Source organism: Rosa chinensis, chromosome 1 (assembly GCF_002994745.2).
Source record: "Rosa chinensis cultivar Old Blush chromosome 1, RchiOBHm-V2, whole genome shotgun sequence".
Classification (NCBI taxonomy): Eukaryota; Viridiplantae; Streptophyta; class Magnoliopsida; order Rosales; family Rosaceae; genus Rosa; species Rosa chinensis.
The window spans coordinates 33,356,710-33,370,795 of NC_037088.1; the positions used below are offsets into that span (position 1 = coordinate 33,356,710).

Sequence of the window (14,086 nt, forward strand, 5' to 3'; positions counted from 1 at the left end):
TGGGAACAGTGGGGAAATCATGGCAGTAATGTGCAGCAAGGTGATTGCATTGGGCAGTTGGGTGGGGTAAGGCGTGATGTGCAGTCAAATGTTTCTAGTGGGCAAGGAAGTAGGCGCTCTGGTAGTAGACAAGAGAGATGAGAGAAGCCTAGGATGGGCTCAGTAAAACTAAATATTGATGGTGCCTTGAACGTGAGCCAGGGTGTGTATGGTACAGGGACAGTGGTAAGTGATGACAGAGGAGTCTGCCTTGGGGTGTTGGCAGTACCAAGTGTGGGGTTTATTAACCACAGACATGTGAGGTTCTAGCATTAGTGAATGGCTTACATTTTTGCTATCAAGCCGGCTTCACTAATTTGGAGATCGAAGGAGACGCACAGAATGTGTTTGTGGCATTAAATTCCAACCTTGAAGACCTCAGTCCAGATGGAGCTCTAATTGATGAAGCTAAGGTACTTTTGAGTTTGTTTCAGTCTTGTAGTTGGGGTTATATCCCTAGAAAGTGTAATAAAGCTGCCCATAGTGTAGCAAGGGTAGCTCTTTCCATTCCTTTTCCTACATATTGGTGGCAAATGGCTCCGGAGTGGCTCTTACCAATCCTAGTTGATGAAGTCTAGTACTTGAGATTTAGTTGGAGTGTGGTACTCTTCCCAACCGGTTTGTGGTGGGTTTAATGAGGCCACTATATACTCCTTGATGTAATCTTTTTTTTTATTAATGAATTCTTTTGATCGAAAAAAAAAAATCATGAATTTAGATTATTAAATTGTAAGAGCATTTTTAGCAATGCTAGCTATTTTTTAAAGAAGAACATCATAAATCATCATAAGTATTTATCATATATACTTCTTGAGCGAAACCCTAGGTTTCGAGTCTAGAGCGGCAACTCCTTTCCGGCTGGATTCCGTCGCGGCTTAGAGACGTCGACCGTCGAGTCTTTTGTCAGAGAGTGCGACGTGGTTTGCTGGGTCGAGATTTCCTTTGCTAGATTTCGTGAGGGGTGGTGGAATCGGGTCCGGGTGCTAATCGATCGGCGTCAGTGGTTTGGGCAGTGCATCGATCGGTGATCGGACTCGACTTTTGAGATTTGGTTGGCTGCATTGTGGTACCTTGCAGTTTTGGTGGTCGGCTGCGTCGTTCGTTGCAGCGGCTTAATCAAAGGTTGAGTGAAGGCGGTGATGGCAGCCTGGGGTGGACGCCCACCGGACAGAGAAACGGTGCGGCAGGCTCAGGCGGTGCGGGGTGCTGACTAGCACCGCTTTTGGGCTAGGGCCTCTGACTCTGGGCTTGGGCTTTCTGGGGGGCATCTTTTGGGCCCTTGTGGGTTGGTTTGATTCTTCAAAGAATTGGGCCATGTGGGAGGGTGTCTTGCCACCCTCATATGTTACTTAGTGGGCTGGCCTGGCCTGACCCGAGAATGACCTACTTGGGCGGTTGGGCTTGTTTACTGTCATAAAGTGCTAGTTTAATTCAGATCATGTTTCCGGTGGAATTGGTAATTATCTCGAGTTTGACTGGAGAAAGTAGCTTATGGATAAGGGTTGGCTCCTATTTGTTTGTTAGGAAGTGGCTCTCTGTTGGTACTGCAATTGCGCGCCTAGCTAATGGGGATGTTCATCAATGATTTTGCCCTAGAAGACACGAAGTTGTTCTTTGTCTATGGGTTCGCTTTCCAAAACGGCTCAAAATTGACTTGTAATGAGTTTACATTACTTAGATAGGAGCGTGGTCGTTACCCCGCCATTTTTCTGTCTTTACTTGTATGTTAGACTCTGGCTTTTTGGCTGGTCATCTAATGCAATCAACTTTTGTTTCAAAAAAAATGCTAGTTATTTTTTAGTTAAATTTTAGCTAAAGTAGCTAAAAAGTCATTTTAGCCACTTTAGAAATATATTTGTATCAGTGCTCTCTCTTTTAGCTAATTTTGAATTTATATTATTTTTTAAAGGAATATTAAATAGTTTAAATGTATTTATAAATTACATAAAGTAACTCAAAAGGAATGTTTTAAATTATAGAGAGTCTCATCTCGCTCTCTATATTTAGGAGCGAGATAGCTAAAAGTTATAATAGAGAGTCACTTAGGAGTCTGGTGCAGCTGCTAAAATAGATAAAAAGCTAAACATGCTCTCTAAAATAGCTAATGAGCCAAAATAGAGAGTTTGCTAAAGATCTTTAGCAATGCTAGCCATTTTGAGTCAAATTTTAGCTAAAATACCTAAAAAGTCATTTTGGCTAGCCACTTTAGAAATACGTCTGTATTAGTGCTCTCTATTTTAGATAATTTTAAATTTAAATTATTTTTAAAATGAAAATTAAATAGTTTAAATGTATTTATAAATTATATAAAATAACTCAAAAGGAATGTTTTAAATTATAGAGAGCCTCATCTCGCTCTCTATATTTAGGAGCGAGCTAAAAGTTATAATGGAGAGCCACTTAGGAGTCTGGTGCAGCTGTTAAAATGAATAAAAGGCTAAAAATGCTCTCTAAAATAGCTAAGGAGCTAAAATAGAGAGTCTGCTAAAGATACTCTAAGCATATATGTAAAAACTAGTTTGGACGTAAGTATTTTCTCTCCCCGAAGTTTATGGCCTAATAGAATCTAAAAAGAAAAAAATTGAACTATATATGTGATTTTTTTTTATGAGACTAATAAAAGTCATGTGATGTTAAACTGCTTATGTTGTGACCTATCATTTTCAACAAGTAGTTCAACTATCCTACATTTTCAAACAATTGGCGTCAGGTTTTTGTTTTTTTTTGATCGAGGGTGAGGCAGCAAATCACCTCGGTTATGTGAGTGAGTTAGTATTAAAAAACAAATTAGAAATGACTACTATATTGGGGTAAAAGTTATAAATAGTATGTATGGTTTGGAGTGATGCTCAAAATTAACTTTGGAATTTAAAAACGGTTAATTTTGCACTTGTGGTTTGCAAAATTCATTAATTTTGGTCCAAATGCTATTTTTGACAAAAATTCCCACACGTACAAGAATAAATTTCAATATGAAAAGTAAAAATTAAAAATTAAATAGCATAAAATTGAAATTAAATAAAAAACAGTGTCTCACTAAAAAAATAAGAGGTTGTGGATTTCTATTTTTTTTTTTTTTATAATTTCATTCCATAAAATTTCTAAATTAATTTTATTTTGTTTTATTTTTTGATTGAGATGACAAATTTATCCTTACACATAACTTGCACACCAGAAAAATTTTGTCAAAATTAGTTTTTAGACCAACTTTGATCAACTTTGCAAATTAATAAGAGGGTAAAATTAAACATTTTGCAACCACAATGTTAATATTGATTATCACCCCAAACCAAATGGACCATTATCCTACTATATTTTTGTCTTTTTTTTAGGAGGGAAAGAAAGTTAGAACTCATGTTTAAAAGGCTTTTACTACATGTTTGTCAAACCGGCTTTTCATGAATATTGAACTGATTTTACCATATTTTTGTCCATTGTCATTTAACTAACTCATGTTTAAAAGGCTTAATGGCTAGATTACCCTCTGAATTTTCTATGTATTGTCAATTACACATTAACTTATCAAGTTTACACTATAATACACTAACTTTTTCAAAATTTGTCAATTTATACATTTTTGTAAACTTCTGTTAAGTTCCACCGTTAAGTGTTCTCATGTTGGCACATGAGGGTAATATAGTTTGTTTGTTAATTTTAGAAAAATTTTAAATATACATCACTAATCACTTAATATACACCCGTCACTTAATACACCACCTTTTTAAGTTTTCGTCCTATCATTTTACAAAATACACAACCAAAAGTTGCCCAAACTACCCATAATTCTCATACACCAACATCAATTATCAATCAGTTAACAGATTTTTCTCAATGCCATATAGTCAATGGATCCCATCCTAAGGATGGACGCAGTGGACTACCCAAATCGAACAACATGCAATGATGCAATTTTTGATCCAGCCGATTGCAAGTACGATTAGGGTTTCTCTGTTTTCTTAAAATGGTTTGTTGACTTCGCTTGGTTGGAGATGGATTGGAGTCTTGAAAATGTATGATCAGATTGAAGGACAACTAGAGGCGATTTGTCTTTTGTTCAAAATTTTAGTTGGGATATTCAGAGATAGCAGCATATACAATTAATTGGAAGTCTAGTTTGACTAATGATTAGGTACCAGTAGGAGTAAAAAAAAACATGAGTATGTCCTTGAGTTTAAGAGGGGATATATTAGATTAATCATGTTTACAATTTCAAGCAATTACGAAGCAACCGATGGGAGGTTTTGTATGCTCTTGTAATCACTTTAGATATACCTGTGCGGAATATGGTTTTTGGAGGAGAACGATACCAGAATCTAATATAAATGTCTTTTCTGGTAATTTGATTAATTTTTTTTTTTTAGAGAAATAATCAACTAATATTGAAGTTCCGTAAAATTACACATAATGACCCGCTCAGTAGAGTTGTCAGATAGAGTCACTACCAAAGTAATTCGACATTTTCAGGCTAAGAAGCTTAACACACATCCAGCAAAACACCCTGCATCACCTAAGAGATTATCAAAAGCAAAGATGCTACAAGGGTTACTGGCGACTTTCCTCAATCCAAATGAGCACCTGGTGCCAAAATGGCGGCATCCTCCATTGTTTCCTGGTCATGGGATCCTGTTATCTTCACCTACACTGCCTCAGATGGAGAAAAACTTGAACTCTCCGACATGTCTCCATTCTTTGGAGCCTCAGTCTCCTTTGAGGATGCCTTTTCTTCTTTGGTTTGATTAGCTTGTCAAATCTAAATTAGTAAAATATCAAAATATTGGTATGTATATTAAGTAATTAAGGATATGTATATAAAAATTCTCTTTATTTTATTTCTTTGTTTATCTGCAAAAAAAATAAAAAATAAAATCTTTTTTGTCATGAAAGTTAATAATAATTCCTAATTTTGGATAAGATTTGTATTTGCCTATTCAGCCTCAAAATGGAGCGAAGTTATTGTTGACAAAAAATAAAAATTGATGGTTAGTGAGATTTTGATACAAAAAAGAAACATAAAATAAAAAATTTAAATTTAAATAAAGAAAATAAAAAATGAATAATGAAAAAGACCAAATTACCCTCATATGTTTGGCATGTGAGAATACATAACGGTGAAACTTGATAAAAGTTAACAAAAATGTGTAAATTGACAAACTTTGGAAAAGTTAGTGTTATTGGGTAAATTGACAATAGAAGGAAAAATATGAGGTAATTCGGCTATTAAGCTTTTTAAAAAAAAACAGTAATCTAACATGTTCAGTAACTAAACAAGTAAATTATGCTCACAACCCTTGGTTCTAGATCAAACGGTAGAAAATAAAACAACTTACACTAATTCTTTCCATTATTAGATCTAAATCAAATCACAACTGTGCATAATTTTCTTGCTCAGTTTTTGAGTAGGTGAACATCACTGTTTCTAAAAAATTTCTAATTTAGTCAGTCAATTTAAACCTTTTTTGTCGTTCTATCTAATTTTTCATTTGTAGTTAAGTGGTCCTAAATTCAAATATTTCTTTCTCTTAAGAGAGAGAAGAAAATCCATTTACCTTTATGATTAATGAAGTTATCTTCACTTGATATTGGATGATAGAAATAGGCATCATGCATTCTTGATGCTTTTAGAGCAAAAGTCTACTCTAAGATTGTCCTTTGCCTATAGCTATTTTGACCCCTTTTCGCTGTTCCCTTTCAAAAACGAAAAACAACAAAAATGAAAAAGGCAAAATCTTTTGTCCAAAGATTCTCTTGCTTTTGGAAATTTATTTCTTATGGAATTTCCATTTGTTTGTCTTTTAGTTGTTCGATTTTATTCCAATTCTTCATGTCACAATGTTTTTTTTTTTTTGGTTATCTGGTTTCTCACATGATACAACATTTATAAATTCAGCCGAGGGATAAGTACCTAAAACATGCATTGTAGAGGAGACATAGGTAGAAATTTTACCCTCTCCTTTGTACAGCCTACTTATACTTTTTTTGTTTCATAAAACCTACTTATACTTTTTGACACGTAAAATCCTAATATTATCTTTATTAATAACTAAAACAACAAAATAAATGATGAAAACTGAATAGAAAGAAAGGGAAGAAAAAAAACCAGGAAAAAAAAATCCCTCCACAGCCACATTACAGCATCCCCCGAAAGTACTAGAATGCCCGGAGAGGGGGGGGGGGGGGGGGGCGCCTTTCTAAACGATAATAAGGGATTGTAAGAAACTTGCTATCTCTTGAGTGCGAAAACAGAATAAACAAGATTTTACGTGATCCACATGAAACAAAACAAAATAAACAATAACACAAGAATTGTTTACGCAGTAAAACTCTCAACGTGAAGTAAACAACTGCGGGGCTTAACTCTTGAAGGCCAAGTATTTAAGCACACACTATAAGAATGTAAGTAAGTCACAAGGAAAACTTACAACCTCTTGGATAACTCTAGACATATATGGTTACCTCTAACTAGACTCCTTCTAACTGGTTGAACTACATTTCACCAATTTGCTTACTGCTTCTAGATGTGGTTCCACTCATCTCGAATTCTTCATACATCAACCGTTGAGCATGCTTGATTCCCAACTGATCTTGTAGGACACTCGCACATGCAACATGACATGAATGATATGTGAAAGAAACTTGACTTGCTAATTCACTTTGATATGGAACAAGTGAATTATCAAACCTATAAAAACTACTTTGCCTTGTTCTGCCATGCAAAGCATTAGTAGGAAAACATGTTTGCAAAACCTATATATGCGTCAACTAAAGACTTCCCCTAAAACAAAATCAATTTCATTGAACAATTTGACACCTAATAGGAAACATATTTTTCTAAAAAGATTACATGACATAAAAATAGATTTTATCCTAAAAATCTGGTTTATATACTTAACCAAATAAACAAATGTATGACTTCAAGTATGGAATAAACACAGCAAGTCCACCCATGGGTCACCATGTCACCTACTATTCACTGCTTTTTATGTGTATTTTCACTCTCTGAGTCACATTTCGTGTCCTGGGTCACCATGTGTCACTTTCTGGGTCACCTAGGTCTTATTGGAAACTGTGCCTGTGACCCAGAGAGTGTAAATAAATATTAAAAAAATAGTAAATAGTAAGTGACCTGGTGACTCAACCGGTGAACTTGCTTTTAATATTCACTTGCCGTTGGAGAGCAAAACATGAATGACCAATGAATGAGTAAGCATGACGCCACACAGACTTCAAAGCACAACAATCAATTCTTTTATTTAGTCAGACAACTGCAATGTGTCACATTAATAAGTCAGTTGAGGTCTTGGCTTCATTACTTTTGCTCTCTTGAAAATACTTACATCTAGACTCAATGATTTTGTATCAGGGATAAGTATAACATGAGAGTTTATCCTATTTATTAGTTCATTTATTGCCAATTGGGTGTTTTTTTTTTCCGATTAGATTGCCAATTGGGTTGAGGTTGATGCTCATATTTCTTTTACAGAGTATTTGGATGGGTTACCACGTGTGGAGACTGTAGTCATGCGCTGCTAGTGAAGGAAAGACGGGGGATGTTATAGGCTTTGTGTGTTGGCATTCCTTATTGAGGACATTCTCTTTTTAACCAAGAAGAGGAAAAAAAAAAAAAACACGACACCCTTAGCTCAGCTTGTTAGATAATGATAATAATTATTTATAAATTTGGTTCTCCTTGAATGATTATTTGGAACAAAAAAGTTTCTTTAAATTAAAGATTGTTGTTTGATAACCATAATCATTATTTCATTAATTTTATTCGACAATTTTTATGAATAGATGATTAAACAATCTCCATTTCAACTATACTTTTGCAGCAATAATTTTCGAAACGGAGCTAAAAAGGTGTACGAGGAACAATGAAACTACAATGGAACAAAATGGCCAAAATGTAATGCGCCAATTCTGTCACGAAATCTATTTCTATCAATATTATAAATGACAAAGTATATATAAAGAAAGAGATGAAGTCAGAATTTAGTGGGAAATGATTTCCATTGAATAAGAGAGTGGTGGTTGTAGTCATAAACTGATAGAAAATTCATTAGAAATGGAAATGGAGATAGACAGAAGGAAGAAGAAGCTAGCTGATAGCCTAATATTTGTGTTGGCTACAGCTGTATTCACGACTGTCTCACCTCATCTCTTTACTTTCTTTCTTAATACTCTATATATAACTTCATATAATAACAAAACAATCGTCATCACTATCTTCCCTAATATATTTAGATTTTGCATTTAAACCACTCTGGCTTAATTTTCATCCAAGTTGTTTGGTTTGTCAATGATGTCCTTATAGTTAACAAATGTTTTCAATCCAAGTCACTAGTTGGCAAAGGACGACCCTAGGTTTTCTGAAGCAGCGTGATTTTGTGAAACACGTGAAAAGTATGAAATCGTTTTAACATTCCGTCAAACTTCATCAATAACTTTAACAAGATAACGTACTTTATTGCAAACGAAAACCAACAATTAAAGAAACTACCAATTAGATTGATTGCCGCCTAAAATTCTACAGTTAAAACAATTAAGTTTTTCTCTTTAGTTTTAATTAATTTTGTCGTAGTGCGCTGACGTAAGAAGAACGATTGAGTGCCAGCTGGTCATACCTCATAGAAAAACTACTAATTTAGCTCGCGTGTCGCCTAACTTTTGTAATTTTTTTTTTTTCCCTTCAAATCTCTCCCGTCAACTCCGGTTGTAAAATATGTAGGAAGGCACAAATAGAGTCCCCTGAGGAGCACGATCGGACCATGTCAGCAACTCAGCATCCGTCCAAATTCCTAAACAAGACCTAACAAAAAGGGCTTCAGTGCAAATTGACTCAAATTTCAGAGACCAAATTGTAATTCGTCCCATTTTCGTTTTCAAATGAAACAAACAAACAAAGTAACTGAAAATTAAAATACCAATTGGTTTCTAGTGATGCAGAGTCCAGAAGGAGAGAAGCATACGACGACCGGTACTTGGGTTTGTTTATTCTGAAACAGAGAGTCTAGAGAGAGAGAGAGTGGAAGAGAAGAGAAGGGTGTTGTTGGGCGTGCTGTGTGTCCTCGTGATCCGTGTACAGTGTACGTGACAAACAAAGCAGGCTAGTTCAGACTCGGTTAAAGTCTGAGACTTTAGCTAACAGTAGCAACAACAACAACACCAATAAATACCCACTTCCCTCATCTTTTTCTGTGTTGAAGTTTAACAATACCCAACCCACTTCTCTCCCTTTCTTCTTGCTAAGTTCCTGTCATCATATTTATTACACCCACATTCCTGTTTCGTTTCTATTCCCTCCCAAAAGAGATTTCTCTTCTCTTATTGGGTTAGCCGATTTTTGGTGTTTCTTTTGTCTCTGGTCCTCCTGGTTGTTGTTGTTTTGTTGGCTTGCTTGCCTTCTTGACTTGCTTTGCTGCTGAATTTCTGGTCTTGCTTCAGCTCCACAACTTAGGTAAGCAAGTTTCTTTCTTGTCTGTTTTTCTCTTTCGTTTTTTGAGCTTCCTGGACTGTGCTTTTTGTCTGAATCATAAATGTTTCTTGTGTTTCTGGGGATTCTGTTGGCTGAATTATGTGTCTTTTTTGTTGGAGTTTGTATATACTTGTGGGTTAAGTTTTGTTTGTTGAAATTCTAACTGGGTTGTGTTTAAATTCTGTGTTGGATGCACAGTTTTTGTGGCAGAGTATATTGGGGACTCACCCACTTACCCAGTATTGACAACTTGACATGTTGTAGTAGTTTTGAAATGTAATTGTGTGCTTACTTGTGAAATTGAAGCAATAGATTGCTTAATTTTGATGTCAAATAGATTGTAACTAAGATTTCCAACAAAGTGATCTATTGATACGTTTAGCTTACATGGAGCATAGAGCTTTTTGTGTTAGCTTTTGCAAGTGTATGATCTTTTCTCTGTTTTTCAGTATATAATGGAGCGTGGTTGACTTTAGTGTGAAGGAATATTAAGTTGGCTTGATGTTAAGTAATCTGACCTGAGTTGTTAGTTGTGTGAAATTTATACAATGCTTTTCATGGGAGTTTACTATTTCTGTAATGATCACGAAAGCAAGTAGAAGAAACGGAAATAAAATTATAATTTCCTAGACTTGGGTTTCTTGACTTTCTTCATGTTAAAAGTTGTAAAAGCATATCATTTTCTTTCATCTGCTCATTTCAAAGAAGAAACCAGGAAGAAAACATCATCCTACCAGCATTTTTCTTGTTTTACATTGGATTGGAAAATCTAGCAAACTAATGATATGAAAACCATTTCTGGAGGCCCAAGACTGAAATAAATCACTAGATGTTAAATAATTCTATAACAACCATATCTGCTCAGTACAAGGGTTTGATATATTGCTAACGGTACTATATGGTCTGTACCCCCCTTACTAGGCAGTCATATTGAAGAACTTACTGAAGTCTGAAAGCCAAAGATGTCAGTGTGTTAGTTTTTTGGAGATAAAAGTTTTAATATTTCTTAGTTTATCAGATTAAAACTATTGTACAGGTTTAGATTCTTCATTTTCCATTTGACTTATTGATATCTAATTGTTACTCTTCTTCAGATGCATAGGAATTTTTAATCTGTTCAAGTATATGGCTTTGGAGAAAATGGGGAAACTTTTGTGACCAGAATGGATCCTCAGGCTTTTATTAGGTTGTCAATAGGCTCACTGGGATTGAGGATTCCTGGAACAGCTTTGAAATCTGAAAAGTCTGGGATTCATGCATTCTCTTCTCCATGTTTGTGTGAAATTCGCCTTCGGGGATTCCCTGTGCAGACAGTATCAGTCCCCTTACTATCATCTCCTGAAGCTGCACCTGATACTCATAGCATAGCCTCAAGTTTTTATCTTGAACATTCAGATGTCAAAGCGATGCTGGTACCTGGCTGTTTCTACAACCCACATGCGTGTCTGGAGATTGCTGTTTTTACAGGGAGGAAAGGATCCCATTGTGGCGTAGGGGTCAAAAGGCAGCAAATTGGGACATTTAAGCTGGAGGTTGGTCCTGAATGGGGAGCAGGAAAGCCAGTTGTCCTTTTCAGTGGGTGGATTGGTATTGGCAAAAACAAGCAGGAGAGTGGAAAACTGAGTGTGGAGCTTCATTTGAGAGTAAGACTTGATCCTGATCCAAGATATGTTTTCCAGTTTGATGATGTGACAAGACTAAGTCCGCAGATTGTTCAGCTTCAAGGTTCCAATAAGCAGCCTATTTTCAGCTGCAGGTTTAGCCGAGACAGGTGATATGACTTATATGATCTCTTTAATTGTCTATAATGTTATAATTCATAAGGCATGAAAACCATGTGAGGATTGCTTAAAGAGAGAAAATTGACACTGTAAGAAAAGAGAGAATAATTTAGCGGACAATAATATAACCTTGACTGGAAAGGAGAATGTTAGTTACTGTTTACCATATTGTTTTGCTCTTTCTAGATTCTTGCTGGATGTCTGCAGTATTAGAAAGGCAATTGTGCTTTTTAATTTTTTATTATTTGATAAGCCGATGTCGGTTCATTATCATATTAACTTTGCTTTCTCTGTGTTTGTCTTACTCTTGCGTCTTTTCCTGTCCTATGCTTGCTTTATTTCCTAGTCCTCAACCCTGTTAGACAACTTTTCTTTTTTCTTTTTTCTTTTGAATATGATGATATGATCTTTTAAAGATAATACATGCAGTAACAAATGCAAGATTTGTTAAAATTTCCAAGTATTCAAGAAATGTTTTTCAGTATGTACTAGAAACATATGATCAATTTTATATATGATGTATTCATTCTCTCCCTGTTGTGAACAAGTTGGCTTTCTATTTTAATTTTAACTTCCATAATGTGGTAATTAAGTTACTGATAGATTATTGTATTGATAGGGTTCCCCAGGTGGATCCACTGAGCAATTACTGGTCAGGTTCTGTGGATGATTCTAATCTTGAGACAGAAAGGAGAGAGAGAAAAGGATGGAAGGTGACGATACATGATCTTTCTGGCTCTGCTGTTGCAGCAGCCTTTATAACCACTCCATTTGTGCCATCAACAGGTTGTGATTGGGTTGCAAGATCAAATCCAGGAGCTTGGTTGATTGTTAGTCCTGATCCTTGCAGGCCTGAGAGCTGGCAGCCATGGGCAAAGCTTGAGGCATGGCGGGAGCGTGGTAGCATCAGAGATTCTGTTTGCTGCCGAATTCGCCTTTTGTCTGAATGCCAGGAAGCAGCAGAGCTTCTCATGTCTGAAATCCACATCAATGCTGAAAAGGGTGGTGAGTTTTTCATCGACACCGACAGACAGATGCAAGCAGCTGCAGCAGCAGCCCCTCCGCTACCAAGTCCACAAAGCAGTGGAGACTATGCGGCTTTGGGTCCAGTTGTAGGTGGTTTTGTCATGAGCTGTAGAGTACAAGGAGAAGGAAAAAGCAGCAAGCCATTAGTACAACTAGCAATGAGGCATGTGACATGTGTTGAAGACGCTGCCATCTTCATGGCTCTTGCAGCGGCTGCGGATCTCAGCATTGAGGCATGTAGGCCTTTCCGTCGGAAGATCAGAAAACCATCTTGCCCTTCTTTATGAAAAGTTAAAACAAATAGAGGAACAAAAAGGATGGAGGTGAATAATGTCCATGTAACTCAGAATTTGCTATTACTTTGCTTGATATCTGGTAACATTTGGTGTTGTGTACAGAAAGCTCTTGCTTACATGTCCCCCAAACATCCTTCAACTCATGCATGAAATGTTCTGGGAAAAACCACAACTTCAGAAAAATGAACTGAAAACTTGGTGAATCTTCCTATCTTCACAAAAGAGGCCGGGCGTGCCCACCTCTTTCTGATCTCCACAAAATGAACAAGTTGATTAGAATATATTTGCCTTGTTGTTGCAGTGCACTGTTATCTCAAAAGTTCAAAAATCATAGATATTTTTTTTTTTTTTGGAAGAAAATGGATATATATTCATTACAACTTCACCAAGTCAGACAACAACTCAACCCTAACTTGAAACCTAGAGAGAGCCGCCTCTGCAGTCGACAAAGAATTCAAATTCTCGTCCGGCGGCACGCCCTCCTGGCGTTGTCGTCGGACGGGTTATCGTGGTCCCAGTGTCCGGATGTGGATGTCCCTTGAATAATCCCAATCGAAGGGAAGGCTGCATGGTGTTGGTGATGTTGTCCAGATCGCGGGGAGGCTCCGTCAGGTTCGCGTGCAGACAGTGGGACGGTGGCTGGTGGGTTTCGATCTCCCCAAGATTGGAGTGTAGACGGGGGTAGGGGAGGTTGGCTGGTGGTGACGAGTCAGTGGCGGCAAGGTGGGGATCTGCAGTGCTGTTATCGGATCGGATTGTTCCGATCTGGTTTGGGCATGCTTCGATCTTGTTTGGAACCGATGTATGGCAAGGGGTGGAGAGGGTTGGGAGGGGAGATGATTCTTGCAAGCGTGATGGGGTTGAAGGCCGGACGGAGGGATGGTCGGCGCCTGCTCGGTTCGACGGGTATCTCGCCGGTGGTGGGACGACGGGGTCTATGCTGCGAGATGGCGGCATGGTGACATGAACAGCCTCTGCCCTCGGAATTATGCTTGGGTTTGGGCCCACTGTTTGGGTCCGGCCCAAGTTGTTTTATGGTTTTAACACTTTTATTTGGGTTTAGTTTCTTTTGGTTTGTTTTTCAGCAATAAATTACTTTCTAGGTTTTGTTTTACGTTTTAGTTGTTGGGTCGGGTCGGGTGCACTACAATTTTGGCATTGACAATCTTCTATTAAGTGGTCTAGAGGTTGTTCTTGTTCTGGAGTTAGGTCAGCAGCGATGGCGAAATTGTCTGGCGGTGACATACTGGCATAGACAAACATCCTTGGCCTTCTAGTGGGATTGTTCCTGGTTGATCTCGAGTCGGAGGTGATGGCGATTTGGAGCTTTTGTGGATTGACGGTGTTGACATTAAGGTGGCCATGGTCTTAGGTTTAATTTAGTCTCAGGTCTGACGGTCCGGCATTTTTGTTTGGTTGGGTTCGAAGTCACAACTAGTGTAGACTTGGTCGATCAAAGGCAGGTCAGGAGG

At 37.2% G+C, this 14,086-nt stretch overlaps 1 protein-coding gene across 1 annotated transcript; it reads left to right on the top strand.

Moving 5' to 3' along the window:
• Nucleotides 1-8,965: 8,965 nt before the first annotated feature.
• Nucleotides 8,966-12,822, top strand: LOC112194555. Its single transcript, XM_024334782.2, has 3 exons — nt 8,966-9,493; nt 10,606-11,282; nt 11,912-12,822. The coding sequence occupies exons 2-3, from the start codon at nt 10,675-10,677 to the stop codon at nt 12,603-12,605; spliced, it is 1,302 nt and encodes a 433-aa protein (XP_024190550.1). The 5' UTR covers nt 8,966-9,493; nt 10,606-10,674; the 3' UTR covers nt 12,606-12,822.
• The last annotated feature ends 1,264 nt before the right edge of the window (nt 12,823-14,086 follow it).

Excerpts from the sequence above, each read along its gene's own strand:
- LOC112194555 (XM_024334782.2), top strand. The coding sequence starts at position 10,675 with ATGGATCCTCAGGCTTTTATTAGGTTGTCAATAGGCTCACTGGGATTG. Across the intron at positions 11,283-11,911 it reads TGCAGGTTTAGCCGAGACAG|GGTTCCCCAGGTGGATCCAC; the intron begins GTGATATGACTT and ends TTGTATTGATAG.